The 15,244-nt window shown below is 55.8% G+C and overlaps 1 protein-coding gene across 1 annotated transcript in view; it reads left to right on the forward strand.

Moving 5' to 3' along the window:
* The first annotated feature begins 2,986 nt into the window (after positions 1-2,986).
* The window catches only part of LOC141983507 (uncharacterized), a 34,349-nt gene continuing 22,091 nt past the window's right edge, over positions 2,987-15,244 (forward strand). Inside the window, exons 1-4 of the mRNA XM_074946707.1 lie at positions 2,987-3,059; positions 10,204-11,551; positions 13,991-14,031; positions 14,214-14,402. Coding sequence (XP_074802808.1) covers positions 2,987-3,059; positions 10,204-11,551; positions 13,991-14,031; positions 14,214-14,402 — 1,651 coding nt within the window. The remainder of the gene's footprint in view (positions 3,060-10,203; positions 11,552-13,990; positions 14,032-14,213; positions 14,403-15,244) is intronic.

A 15,244-nucleotide genomic window follows, 5' to 3' on the forward strand; every position in this document is an offset into this window, starting at 1 on the left:
AATGGGCAAGTTTTCCTACAGGCTAGATTCACCCTGTAAAGGAAGAATCGTCACTGGGTCTTCTGCCCCACAACAGGGAGGGGCACTTGGGGGGAAGTACTTTGTTCTGGGAACTCCAGTCCCCATGACAACAGGGTTTCTGTGAGGTAACCAGCCCAGGATTCAGCCTCTGATCTTATTCACTTCCTTTGTGGTGTTCACACGTCCTGCTTAAGGAGCTTGCAAATGGTCTCTTTATTCCATGTCTGATTCCAGCTGGCTGGGCATAACCACAGAGCTCCACAGACCCCACCCGGACTCTCTGTCTGGGAAGCTCAACCCTTAAAGGCACAGAGCCTCAAAGGAATTTAGGTCCCTATGTCCCACTGGGCATTTTCCATCAACGTATTGGGTTGGGGCTAATGGGGTCTGGCGGTTACATGTCTGAACCCAGACGTCACTGCAAACTCCTGGCCCTAATCCATGGCCCTTTGTCCAACATCACCGTAGCAGGGATGCCATGTCTTGCAAACATAGCTGGCGTATGCACAATCACCTGGTTAGCTGTAGTATCTCCTAGCCAGGCTAGCTCAGGGAAGTGAGACCAATAGTCTAGAATGGATACATGGGTCTTTTCTCCCTAGACAACGTGAACAAATCCATGTCCACATTGTTCCAAGTTTTCCCTGGGCCACCAACCTGGGCTCTTGCACTTGGCTGGGTCTCTATTTCCGGCATATGCAACAAACCCTAACCCACCCTCACCATTGCTGTTCAGGGGAGGCCAGTGGAAAACGTCTCTTCGATTTGTCCATCCCTTAATGACCTTCATGGACCTTTGGGAAGGTTTGCAAACCCTACCTGGCCATGGCTGCTGTCGGGAGCCCAGTCAGCTCCGCCCATGGCGCTTGCAGTGGGTACTGGGCTGGAAGGGAGCGGCCCAGTTCCCTGGAACAGAGATAAAATCCCTGCCCTGAAGATCATCAGGGCTGGAGTGCAGCCAGGATTCAGCAAATGAGGATGAGACTAAGTAAGAGAGGATGGAGTGGATGGCCTGGTGGCTAAGCCATTAGACTAGGGCTTATAGAGACCATGGTTCAAATTCCTGCTCTACCCCAAAAAGAAAGCTTATGCAGTATGCATCCGATGAAGTGAGCTGTAGCTCAGGAAAGCTTATGCTCAAATAAATTGGTTAGTCTCTAAGGTGCCACAAGTCCTCCTTTTCTTTTTGTGAATACAGACTAACACGGCTGTTACTCTGAAACCTGCTCTACCCCAGACTCCTTGGGCCACTGGCTTAATCTTAAAGCCCTCTGTTTCCCACCTGTCAAATGTAAATAACATTCCTTCCTTGGTCTGCCTATATCAAAACTGGCAGCTCTCCAGTGCCTCCATCTGTCTGTACGCCGGGGCCCTGATCCAGGCTGTGTGGAGGCACTGCTAGACTGTAACAACAATGGGGTGGAGTTGGATAGGGGCTGGCTGCCTGCAAGTGACTTTGTAAATGTATTATAATGTTGTCTCAGTTTGTTTGCAGGAAGCCTCTAGACCAAAGCTGAGGATCGTGATTGGCTGGGTAGTAGTTCCCTTGCTGCCGCCTATGCGGTGCTAGGGCGCTGGTGGGGTGACACACGTGTGGTACCATATAAATAACACACCTGACCCCCAGCAGGGCAAGGGCACAAAACCTGCAGATGCATTTGTGGCCCAGAGAGGCTCAGTATGGCCAATGCCAGACATTACAGAATCCTGCCTCCCAAATCAGGGGATTAGCTTAGAAACCATGAGATCTTAAATATAAACAATTTTTTCTCTGCCTGCCGGGTGTGAGCCCTTCAGGGTCATGGTTCCAAGTTTTTCTCCACAACGAGCAGGGCTAGAAACTGTTCTTTTTTAAAAATGAGAGCTGGGAGTCTCATGTAATCACATGACTCCGGGAGCTGGGGCTGCTGGAAAACACACTGAATCGTTTGAGCCTTGTGCTAACAGGATGAGAGTGGGCAGTACTGCAGGCACTGGGCCAGAATTGTTAAGGTGTGCAGACACCACAGAGGAACGTAGCAATGGCCAGACTAGAGCACACCTGAGGTCCAGCTAGCCCAGTCTGCTGTCTCTGACAGAGCAGGGGCCAGCGCCCAACGCTGCAGTAGAAGGTGTAAGAAGCCTGCAAGAGCAGATGTGGACTAATCTGCCCCCTACATAACTCTCATCCTGATCTCTGCTACCCAGAGGCTGGTTTAAACCCTGAAGCAGGAGGTTGAAGAATTGCATGTTATGGATTTCTATAATTATAGGGGCCCTAAATCATTAAACCCAAACGTCAACCATAGGGAGCACCCCGAACAGACCCCCTCACCCATGAACCTGCCCCCTTCTTCTGCTCACTCACCCATGCCCCCACCCCATCTGTGCACCCCCTTCACCCCAGACCTTTTCACCACTCCACACACCTTCACCCCTGCAGACCCCCTCGTGCCTGCAGACCACCTCACCTATGTACCCCTGACCCATGCATCCCCTCCCCTCATCCCCAGACACGACCCCTCACCCCAACAGACCCCATCATCTGCACCATCACCCACGACCCCCCACCCTTAGCCTCGCAGACCCTCTCACCCATGCACCCCCTACCCTCATCCCCAGACACCCCACCCCTCCAGACCACCTTACACATGCACCTGCCACCCCTGCATCCCCCCCACCCCACACACCGTCCTCCATGCACCCTCACCCTTGCATCCCCACCCTCACCCATGCAGATCCCCCCATGCCCATGCCCCCCGCCCTTCTTTGACACAACCCAAGGCCCTCAGCTCCCCGTGAACTACATTTCCCAGCGCGCCTTGCGCCCCGCCTCCTCTCCCCTCCTACTCCTGGGCCTGGAAGTTGAGCGACGGCGGCTCTGTCCAATGAGCAGCGGAGGCAGCGCCAATGGGGAGGTGGAAGCGGCGCGGGGCGGGCTCTGTCGCCTGGCCGGGGGGGGGGCCTGTGAGTTGGCTCCGCGGCGATGAGCGGCGGCGGCCCGAGGCAGCGGGGGGGCGGCTCGGCCGAGCGGCCCCCCCCGGGCCGGCGGCGGGGAGGTGAGTGAGGGGCGCTGACCCCTGGGGGGCCCTTGTGCTCTGGAGTGGGGGGAGGTGCTGGGGGGTGCTGACCCCTGGGGGGCCCTCGTGCTCTGGGGTGCTGGGGGGCACAGACCCCTGAGGGCCCCTTGTTCTCTGGGGGGTGCTGACCCCTGGGGGGCCTCTGTGCTCTGGGGTGTGGGGGGGCGCTGACCCCTGGGGGGCCCTCGTGCTTTGGGGTGGGGGGAGGTGCTGGGGGACACAGACCCCTGGGGGGCCCCTTGTGCTCTGGGGTGGGGGGAGGTGCTGGGGGGCACAGACCCCTGAGGGCCCCTTGTTCTCTGGGGTGGGGGGAGGTGCTGGGGGGTGCTGACCCCTCAGGGCCCTCTGGGGTGGGGGGGAGTTGCTGGGGGGCACTGACCCTTGGGGACCCCCATGCTCTGGGGGGGGAGGGCAGAAGGGGGTGCTGCTCTTTGACATGCTGCAGTGGATATAAACTGGCCATCGGGAAGTTTACATTTGAAATTAGACGAAGGTTTCGAACCATCAGAGGAGTGAAGTCCTGGAACAGCCTTCCAAGGGGAGCAGTGGGGGCCAAAGACCTATCTGGCTTCAAGACTAAGCTTGATAAGTTTATGGAGGAGATGATATGATGGGATAGCCTAATTTTGGCAATTAATTGATCTTCGACTACTAGTGGTAGATTTGCCCAATGGCCTGAGGTGGGATGTTCGATGGGGTGGGATCTGAGTTACTACCGAGAATTCTTTCCTGGGTGTCTGGCTGGTGAGTCTTGCCCACATGCTCGGGGTTTAGCTGATCGCCATATTTGGGGTCGGGAAGGAATTTTCCCCCAGGGCAGATTGGCAGAGGCCCTGGGGGTTTTTGGCCTTCCTCTGCAGCGTGGGGCACGGGTCACTTGCTGGAGGAGTCTCTGAACCTTGAAGTCTATAAACCACGATTTGAGGACTTCAGTAGCTCAGACATAGGTGAGGGGTTTGTTACAGGAGTGGGTGGGTGAGATTCCGTGGCCTGCGTTGTGCAGGGGGTCAGACTAGACGATCATAATGGTCCCTTCTGACCTTAAAGTCTATGAGTGGGTGTCGCAGGTGCAGCTCCGGCGGTGGGGCTGGGATGGTCCTGGCTGGATGCCCCGCCCCACCCGTCCCTCTCCAGTGGGGCTGTCAGGGCTGTAGGGAGCTATAGACCCTTCTCCCCACGACAGGGCATGATTCAGTGCTAATTGGTGGGGGCTAGGGAGGCACTTCCCCTGGGACAGGCTGTCTGGTGAGTGCCCGCTACTGGCTTCTTGTGTCCTCCTTGGGAGCCACTGCTGGCCTTGCTTGGGGACAGCCCTTGGGCAGGCCCAGGCTGGGGTTTCTAGCTCTGGTGACTGAGTGCTGTGTTTAGAGCGCAGCCCAGTGCTGGGCTGTCTGCCAAGAGGCAGCTCTGGTGACTGGCTGCCCTGTGCCGATGGGAAGCAAGGTGGCCTAGCAGGTAGGGCACCGAGCAGGGACTGAGGAGACTTTGGTTCAGTTCCCGACTCTGCCCCTGGCCTGCTGGGTGACCCGGGACAAGTCACTTCTGTGACGATGTGACGCAGCAGGGAGGGGGGAGTGTTGACCTGGGAATGTGCCCTGGGGACGGGAGACCTGAGAGCCTGTCACCTGAGCCAGGAGGGGGAGGGGGAGGAGACACCCCATCGTGTACCTGAGCAAGAAGTTGCTACCCCGGGAGCAACACTACGCGGCCATCGAGAAGGAGTGCCTGGCCATGGTGTGGGCCCTCAAGAAACTAGAGCCCTATCTCTTTGGGCGACACTTCACCGTCTACACCGACCACTCTCCCCTGACCTGGCTGCACCAGGTGAAAGGAGCCAACGCCAAGCTCCTGAGGTGGAGCCTGCTCCTGCAGGATTACGACATGGACGTGGTCCACGTGAAGGGAAGTGCCAACCTGATAGCAGATGCGCTGTCCTGGAGAGGGGGCCCCGAACTTCCCCAGGTCACTGGTCACAGTGACCACGCTCAGTTCAGTCTCGAAGGGGGGAGAGATGTGACGATGTGACGCAGCAGGGAGGGGGGAGTGTTGACCTGGGAATGTGCCCTGGGGACGGGAGACCTGAGAGCCTGTCACCTGAGCCAGGAGGGGGAGGGGGAGGTGACACCTCTGCCCAGGAATGTGGATGGAGGCTGCAGCAGGGAACCTGCTGGGTGGGTTTAGTTTCAGTTTGGGGCTGGGTGGAGGAACACAGGGAACCCCAGGGCTGGGGTCTAAGCTCCCTGCTCCCCCAGAAGGACTTCACTGAGGGGTCCTGGGTGTACCCACAAGCTCTGTTTTGGACTGTGTTCCTGTTGTCCAATAAACCTTCTGTTTTACTGGCTGGCTGAGAGTCTCAGTGAATCCCAGGAAGAGGGGTGCAGGGCCTGGACTCCCCCACACTCCGTGACAACTTCCTTGCTCCATGCCTCAGTTTCCCCATGTGTGTAATGGGGATAGTGACCTGGACCCGGTGAAGCGCTGTGAGATCTGTGGATGATAGCTCTAGGAACTGGCATTCTATTATCTGTGGCTTCCCAATGCTGCCGCAGAGCTAGCGTGTTGTGTCTGACCCCCCTGCCCTTGGCTTGGGAAACGTGCTGCCCCCCGGTTTCGCTTCACCCTTCTGGCCTTGAGGCCTCTTCAGGGCAACTGTGCAGAGCGGCAAAGGGGGTCGCGGGGTCGCATGTGCCCTGCTCCCAGCCTGGTTGGCAGTTCACGATGCAGCTCCCTGGGACGTTCCAGCCACGCTCTTGGGCAAGGGTGGGTCCGCGCTCTCTGCGTGGGGAGGAGGAGGGTTCGGGTGCTTGGGAGTTTCGGCCTCGTTGCTGTGTCTCCTGAGGGAGCAGCCTCGTTCCCTACGTGGCTGCTCTGTGATGGAGGTGGAAAGGCTGTGGCCAGGGAGTGCTGGCAGGACCCCACCTGTCTCCTTGGGGCTCAGGCAGGAGCTGCGGGAGGAAAGGTGGGTGGCCGTGGCTCGTCGGGCCGACGTGCCTAAGGCCTGTCCGTTTCACAGCCAGCGGCACATAGAGGCGGTTGTGCCAGCGTCGCGTCCGCTGCCTTTGACTGCCCCAGCCCGATGGATCAGGTACCCACTTCTCAGCTGGGTGACCTGGAGGTGACCTTTCAGTACGGGATGGAGCCGAACCTGCGACCTTCAGGATTGCAGTTGGACGCTTTAACCCCTCTGCGCCAGAGGGGCGGGGGGAGCTGCCTGGAATACGGGCCAGGGTTGTAATTTCACTGCTGGAAAAGAAACTAAGGGAGGTGCTTTGTGGAACAGCTGGGAGAACCCGCGATGGGAGGGAAGGAGAGCCAGGGTGCACCCAACAAAACAGGTGGAGTGTGCTGAATTGCTGGCTTCTCTTTATAGAGCATTCCTACTTCCTATCTCTGCATCCCATCGCGCCAGAGGATGCTCCAGACCTGCGCTTAGCTGGGCAGACATGTTGCTGCATAAACTGGTCCCTGAGCCCTCGACCTCTTGGGGCTCCCTGGGAAGTGTCTGATGCGCTGTGAAGCTCAGGGCCTGACCCATGCAGGTGCTGGTGACGTGCGGCTGGTGTCATAGCCTTGACGCGCCAGCCCTGAATGTTCTGGTTTCTAGTGGTGATTTATGGGAGGCCGGTGATGGGGAAAACGGCGGGGAGTGGCTTCCAAACCTGCTGCGCCTTTCTGCCACGTCTGTGTCCGAGTCTGCTCCCTCCCCTTGTCCCTGGAGCTCTCAGTTGGAGGCGTCAGGGCTGAGGTGTGGGGTGACGTTTGCAATGATATCGGTGGTGATGCCATCGTGGGGAGAGGTCTCCAGCCTGGAGCAAGGAGGAGAGAGTCCCTGACGTGGCTTCTGGGGCTGCTGCTCCTGGAATAGTGCGTTCTGCGCTGGCCCCTAGAAAGCCAGCTGCGGGGAATTCGGAGAAGAGCTACAGAAATGCTCAGGGCCTGGAGAGCCAGAGCTGGATGGCCAGATTAAAAGCGCCCCATGTGTCTATCCCTGCGAAGGCAGCGAACAAGGGGTGAAGGAGGGAGGGAGTGTGGGGAGGAGCAGGGTGGAGTCAGGAGGAAGGGGATGGAGTGTAGGTAAGTGAGATGCACTGAGATGGGAAGTCCTTTCCCTGTGGGAAGGGCTGGGAGCCCCATCGCTGCCCTGCAGTGAGCTGGCTCAGGCTGTGGAGCCCCTCCCCACGCAGGGGAACCCTGTCACTTGGGGTGCCTCAGGCTAGAGGGGCTAAGAGTCTGGAAGGAATCCTCTAGGGAGCGATCCCTGAGCAGGGGTTTGTATCCAGCTGCCCTGCTGGAGCCTTCCTGCTTGTGTTCACCCCCGTCCCGGCTTGTGGCCGCTGCCCGAGCGAGGGCTGCGCAGAAGGGCTACTCCTGGGTCCCGTGGTGGGGTTAGTCGTGGGGCCAGGTGCACGGAGGGGAGGGTGACAGCTGCGGTGGGTGGATGTCCCAATATCTGCTTCTCCACCTCCCCCTGCCAGCCAGTCCTGTGAGCTGCTGATGCTGCTGGAGCCTGCCGGGAAGTCAGCGTGCTTGTGAAACCTGCCAAGCTGGCTGCATGCGGGTGAGAGAGCCGGCTTCACACCAGCCCTGGGACACTGAAGGGAGCCAACCTGCCCCTCGGTAATACCCGGCTGTGACGAAGTGGGACTGTTCTTAATGTTTCCTCTGAATAGTGTGGGGGTGCCTCAGTTTCCCCTATGAAGTTCTTAAGTATCTAGGTGGTGCAATAAGGGTGTATGATCATTGCAGAGCCCTAGAGGGCATGTGTGTGCAGGAGTCTGGACACAGAGAATGGCCGACACCCTGTCCTGGCAACTGATGGCCTGGGCCCTTCCCCCCTGCAAGGTGAGAGCTAAAGGGTTGGAGAACAAAGGAATCAGGAGACCTCCTGGCCCGGGAAAGGAAAAAGCCCAGAGGAGGAGGGGCTGGAGGGAGTTTCAGTTTGGGGCTGGCTGGAGACATGGAGTGAAGGGCAGACGTGGTTGTCTGGCTCACTGCCCCCCAAAATGGACCCGGCTGAGGGGTCCTGTTCTCTGCACCTACAAGCTCTGTGTTAGACCATGTTCCTGTTGTCTAATAAACCTCTGTTTTACTGGCTGGCTGAGAGTCACGTCTGACTGCGGAGTTGGGGGGCAGGACCCTCTGGCTTCCCCAGGAGCCCCACCTGGGCGGACTCACTGTGGGAAGCACACGGAGGGGCAGAGGATGCTGAATGCTCCGAGGTCAGACCCAGGAAGGTGGAAGCAGTGTGAGCTGTGTGTCCTGCAGACAGGCTGCTCACGGAAAGGCGACTGCCCCAGAGTCCTGACTGGCTTCATGGGGAGCAGTTCCAGAGCATCGCCCAGGGACTCCGTGACACCGGCACTCCCCTGCACCCTCCCCCAACCCTCTTTCTGCTACATCCCTAACATGGCTGGAGCTGCCCCAGTATCCCAGCGCAGGTTGCCCCATTGATTCACACAGTGGCAGGGGGGTAGCCTCAGTACCATTCTTCACCCTGACATTTTGTCTGTCTCTGGATTGCTGCTGCCCATTGAGCCGGACCTTTGTTTCCTGTCCTGCCTGCTGCCCAGGCCCCTTGCCTGAGCCGCTCTGGTTCTGTTAGAGCGGCCCGAGGAGCTCAGGCTAGCCCCTCCAAAGGGGCATTACTGCGCTTTGGTTACAAGTGAATCCGCTGGCCATGGCACTGCTTGGGTCAGTCTCGGAAGCTCCTCAGCCATCTCCACTCTCTAGAAACTAAAATAATTGTGTCTTCTGCAGACTTCCCCTCTCTCTTTCCCAGATCGTTCTGGGCAGGGCTCGGAGCATCCGCTGTTATTATGGATACCCGACATTTCCCATGATAACACCCTGTTTTCAATTGCTTATAACTTTCCCAGTCTTTAATTGGCTCGGATAAAGCTTTTCAAGCCAGGTGTCTGCCTCAGACTAATTATTATTATTATTATTTTATTTTGAAAATTTCAGCTACAGTGGGTCAGCCCATGTTACAGTCCTGGCGACCGTGCCTTTGAGAAGCTCTGGCACCTCCATGCTTTGGAGCAGGGACTCGAAATTGGGCGTGGGCCTGGACTTTGCATTAGGGTGGTGCCTTTTGCCATCCCTGTGTCAATCCGTCCACAGTTGGCCAAGTAACAAGCCTTTGAGAAATTGCAGTTCACACATGCTCCATAGATTCCATCAGCTCTGAGCATGCTCCAGCCCTGAGGCTGGAGAGACCACAACTGGGAGCAGGGGGACTGTCTCCCTTGTGCTCTCAGTGCCCCTACCCCCCAATTCAGTGAACAGGAGGGACCTGCTTTGGGGATGCAGTCAGGGCTGTGTCATGAAGGCAGCTGCCTCATCTGTTGCAGAAGTTGGAAGGTGTGTAGTGAAGGAGGCAGGGGAATGCAGGCGGAGAGGCTGGTCTCATGGTTAAGGCAGTTGAATGCTGCCTTGGAGAACTGGATTCTATCCCTTCCTCTGCCACAGAGTTCCTGTGTGCTGCTGGGCAAGTCACTTAAACCAGGCTGTTTACAGGTGGGTGCTAACTGTGTGTGCCTCATTTTCTGGGTGCCCGACTTGAGAACCTGGGGGCTGGTTTGCAGAAGCACTGAGCACTCAACGGGAGCTGTGCTTTGAACATACAAAGTGCTGTTGATGTTAAGTACTCTGAAGAATCAGGTCCTAGGTGTCTCAGATTGGCCACCCCAAAATGAATCCCTTTGTGCCTCAGGGCTCCATCTGTAAAATGGGGTGATAGCTGGTTTCCCAGGGGTGTTGCAAAGATAAACTGTTTGTGAAGCACTCGGATGCTATAGTGCTGAGGGCCTTAGAAAAGCCCAAGAGGAAATGAACAATAGCGCTGAAGAGCAGGGTTCAGATGCTGTGGGTGAATAAGGCCTGGGGCTGCACAGTGGCGAATGAGGATAAATGAGCATCATCCATCCTGTGAACTGAATGAGGCAGGAATCCTGGGGAACAAATAGTATCTGATCACATAATTAAGGACTGCATTGTAATGCAGATGCACAAAGGGGGCCGAATTAAGGCTTTTTGTAATTTTTGAGTGCTTGATTTGGCAACCTTAATAATGTTCTTTTTAATGATCTTCCTGATAACACCATCCTGGCCACTATGGATGTAGAAGCCCTCTACACCAACATTCCACACAAAGATGGACTACAAGCCATCAAGAACACTATCCCCGATAATGTCACGGCTAACCTGGTGGCTGAACTTTGTGACTTTGTCCTTACCCATAACTATTTTACATTTGGGGACAATGTATACCTTCAGATCAGCGGCACTGCTATGGGTACCCGCATGGCCCCACAGTATGCCAACATTTTTATGGCTGACTTAGAACAACGCTTCCTCAGCTCTCGTCCCCTAACGCCCCTACTTTACTTGTGCTATATTGATGACATCTTCATCATCTGGACCCATGGAAAAGAAGCCCTTGAGGAATTCCACCATGATTTCAACAATTTCCATCCCACCATCAACCTCAGCCTGGTCCAGTCCACACATGAGATCCACTTCCTGGACACTACAGTGCTAATAAACGATGGTCACATCAACACCACCCTATACCGGAAACCTACTGACCGCTATTCCTACCTACATGCCTCCAGCTTTCACCCTGACCACACCACACGATCCATCGTCTACAGCCAAGCTCTGCGATACAACCGCATTTGCTCCAACCCCTCAGACAGAGACAAACACCTACAAGATCTCTATCAAGCGTTCTTACAACTACAATACCCACCTGCGGAAGTGAAGAAACAGATTGATAGAGCCAGAAGAGTTCCCAGAAGTCACCTACTACAGGACAGGCCTAACAAAGAAAATAACAGAACGCCACTAGCCGTCACCTTCAGCCCCCAACTAAAACCCCTCCAACGCATTATTAAGGATCTACAACCTATCCTGAAGGATGACCCAACACTCTCACAAATCTTGGGAGACAGGCCAGTCCTTGCCTACAGACAGCCCCCCAACCTGAAGCGAATACTCACCAACAACCACATACCACACAACAGAACCACTAACCCAGGAACCTATCCTTGCAACAAAGCCCGTTGCCAACTGTGCCCACATATCTATTCAGGGAACACCATCACAGGGCCTAACAACATCAGCCACACTATCAGAGGCTCGTTCACCTGCACATCCACCAATGTGATATATGCCATCATGTGCCAGCAATGCCCCTCTGCCATGTACATTGGTCAAACTGGACAGTCTCTACGTAAAAGAATAAATGGACACAAATCAGATGTTAAGAATTATAACATTCATAAACCAGTCGGAGAACACTTCAATCTCTCTGGTCACGCAATCACAGACATGAGGGTCGCTATCTTAAAGCAAAAAAACTTCAAATCCAGACTCCAGCGAGAAACTGCTGAATTGGAATTCATTTGCAAATTGGATACTATTAATTTGGGCTTGAATAGAGACTGGGAGTGGCTAAGTCATTATGCAAGGTAGCCTATCTCCCCTTGTTTTTTTCCTACAAACCCCCCCCCAAGACGTTCTGGTTAAACTTGGATTATTGCTGTGCACATTGTAAGATGAGCTATTGCCAGCAGGAGAGTGAGTTTGTGTGTGTGGTTTTTGGAGGGGGGTGTGTGTGTGTGGGGGTGGTAGTGGTGAGAAAACCTGGATTAGTGCTGGAAATGACCCACCTTGATTATCATGCGCATTATAAAGAGAGGTTTCAAAGAGGGATGGGCTATTACCAGCAGGAGAGTGAGTTTGTATGTGTGTCTGTGGGGGGGGGGGGAAGGGTGAGAAAACCTGGATTTGTGCTGGAAATGGCCCTCCTTGATGATCACTTTAGATAAGCTGTTACCAGCAGGACAGTGGGGTGGGAGGAAGTTTTGTTTCATGGTCTCTGTGTGTATATAATATCTTCTGCAGTTTCCACGATATGCTATGCATCCGATGAAGTGAGCTGTAGCTCACGAAAGCTCATGCTCAAATAAACTGGTTAGTCTCTAAGGTGCCACAAGTACTCCTTTTCTTTTTTCTTTTTAATGTCGTTTTTTTCCCTGTGTAATGAATAATTAAATACTGGTCCCAGTACAGAACCCAGAATCACCATTCAGGACCAGAGCCCCATTGGCATGGGGCTGCACAGGTCATAGAATCATAGAAGATCAGGGTTGGAAGAGACCTCAGGAGGTCACCTAGTCCGACCCCCTGCTCAAAGCAGGACTAACACCAACTAAATCATGTCAAGCTGGGCCTTAAAAACTTCTAAGGACGGAGATTCCATCACCTCCCTAGGGAACCCATTCCAGTGCTTCCCACTAGTGAACTAGTGTTTCCTAATGTCCAACCTAGACCTCCCCCCCTGCAACTTGAGACCGTTGCTTCTTTTTCTGTCATCCGCCACCACTGAGAACAGCCGAGCTCCATCGTCTTGGGTACCCCCCTTCAGGTAGTTCTGCTATCAAATCTCCCCCCTCACTCTTCTCTTCTGCAGACTAAATAAGCCCAGTTCCCTCAGCCTCTCCTCATAAGCCATGTGCTCCAGCCCCCCAATCATTTTCCTCGGAGAGAGTCCAGTGGAGGGCAATTTGTCCACATCCCTTCTGTAGTGGGGGGACCAAAACTGGACACAGTACTCCAGATGTGGCCTCACCGCTGCCGAATAGAGGGGAACGATCACGTCCCTCGATCTGCTGGCAATGCTCCTACTAATACAGCCCAATATGCCGTTAGCCTTCTTGGCAACAAGAGCACACTGCTGACTCATGTCCAGCTTTTCGTCCACTGTAATCCCCAGGTCCTTTTCTGCAGAAAAGGTTGTCCCTGCCCCAGAGAGCTCACGCACCCTTTGCCCACGTACTCCTCCTCATCCTTGTTTTCGGCCTTGGCTAGTTTCTGATTCACCGCAAGATTTTGTGTCTTCCCTGTCTGCTTTGTTTTCATAGCAGCCTCCTGTGAGGGGCTTTGCCAAGGGCTCTCTGGTTCTCTGCTGTTGTGGCCTTGCCTGGACAGCTCGATCAGAGGAGTGGGGCAGCTTTTCTCTTGCAGACCTGCTGGTGGGAACTTGTCCTGTCAGGATCACACAATGGGGTCACCTGCAATAGCAGGGACTGGACTTGGGACCCCGGCGGTCCCATCTGGCCCATGTTCACCTGGCACAGGGAGCAGGGCTGGCGAGCTTTGGGGTGACCCTTTGTCCATGGGGCGGCTGTTGCATAGTCTGGATGGCCCCTGGGAAATCTCTGCCGCCTGATGGCAGAAAGGTCCCCTGGGGCCAGAGGACCGGCGCTGTCCACGATGGACTCCATTCAGACTCCCCACTGCTAGGCCGTGCAGTACCTTGAGCTAGACTTTGTTCTCTGCGAGACCAGCGGAGGGAGCGGAGGACGGGCCTGCTGCACTCGTGGTAGCCAGTGTCACTGAGGGGACAAGCTGCAGCGTTCTGTGCTAGCTGGAGTGTCCCCTGGCCTTTTGGCCTCACATCCCCATCTCTGTCCCATGGCCCCACAGCTGTCATTGAGCCAAGCCTTGCTCGTGTCAGACTCTCTCCAGTAAGGAGCCTCCAGTCACTCGTTTCTCTGAGTTCCTTCCAGTTTGTCGCTTTCTTTCTGGGCATGGGGTGGCTGGAACTGGCCGCAGTGCCCCAGGTGGGAGCTTCCCCTCCCTGCTCTGCGACTTGGTCCCTGTGCGTGCAGCGCCCACAGCTACGCTGGGCTGCTTGCTCTTGTGATGGGAGACGAAACCAAACTAGTACCTACTCGCTGCCTCTTCAGGAGCTCTGCCTTCCTGCGCCCTTGGTCTGTCTCCCCTTGAGCCGCTGGGAATTTGGCTAATTCGCCAGGCTTATTCGTTTGCCTTTATCCTCGTTGAATCTGGGGAAACTGGCTGCCCCGCTTTCTGTCTCTCCTCTCCCTGGATGCATCCCACAGGTGGAGTCCCAGGCCCCTCCCCGAGGAGTCTGCAGGCCTAGGTAGGTGGCAGAGCTGAGCATGTGCCCAGTGCCCCGAGCCCTGGGAGGGGGAAGGATCACGCTGGGTGCTGTAGGGAGGGATTCGAGTGAAGGCTAAGCCAGGAGAAGGATACAGGTGGCGACGGCCAAGCGTGGGGAGCTGGGCAGGGCATAGACGGTGACCATCTCTCTCCTGTTGGCAGAGCTGCTCGGGTCGAAGAGGAAGCAGAAGCTGCTGTTAATCCACCAGGCCCTAACGAGTGACCCTGTGGCTGTGGAGACCCTCCGGGGGGCAGCGGTGAGCGAGGGGGGGCTGCTCACAGATGAGATCCGCAGGAAGGTCTGGCCGAAGCTGCTCAGCGTCAACGTGTATAACCTGCCTCCCAAGCCAGGTAGGGGGGCTCAGCTCCCTGGCGTACAGGGGCGCGTCTGTGCCCCAGGGCCTCGCTGCTGGGCTGGCCAGCACCTTAACAGGCTTCTGGGCACCGGGGGAGAGTTCTGATTGACTGTCACATGAGCGGGAAGTGCTTGGGTCTCACTTGCATGGTTGGTTCTATGCAGAGACACTATAGGCTAGTGGTTAGAGCAGGGAACCTAGGAGCCAGGACTCCTGGGTTCTCTCTCCACCTCTGCTGCTGTCGCATCACTTTGCCCCTCTGTTCATCAGCATCCCCTGTGTAACGGGGATCGTATAGATCTCCATGGGGTTAATTCATATTCGTAGCATGCTTATCTTACATTTCATCCTGCTTGGACGCTGGGAGAGCAGTGCATGCTGGGGCTTATAGCCCCTGTGGGTGGCACCTCATGATAGACGTGGGAGGTTGTGGGCTGGTGTGCCCAGAAGGTGTTTAAATATGTGTGGCTGCCAAGGCTCCCCCCCCACCCCCCGTCCCCCGCAGGCTCCCTCCTGCAGCCTTTGTCCAGTTTCCTGGGCAGAGGTGTTACCTCCCCCTCCCGGCTCAGGTTACAGGCTCTCAGGTCTCCCATCCCCAGTGAAACTCCCCTGCCACATTCCCAGGTCAACACTCCCCCCTCCCTGCTGCCTCACAATGGTTCATCGTCATCGTAGTGGGGATAGTGGACGAGAAGCTGCTGACTTCAGACACTGAGCCTGAGTGGGGTGCTGACTAATTCTCGTCGCCCTGGGGTTGGAGCTGTGACCCCCATTCTGCACATCCTGAGCCAGGAGATGGACTAATGCCTGAGGAACATGGGGACCGGGCCAGAGACT

The sequence above is a fragment of the Natator depressus genome, chromosome 2 (assembly GCF_965152275.1).
Source record: "Natator depressus isolate rNatDep1 chromosome 2, rNatDep2.hap1, whole genome shotgun sequence".
Taxonomy (NCBI): domain Eukaryota; kingdom Metazoa; phylum Chordata; order Testudines; family Cheloniidae; genus Natator; species Natator depressus.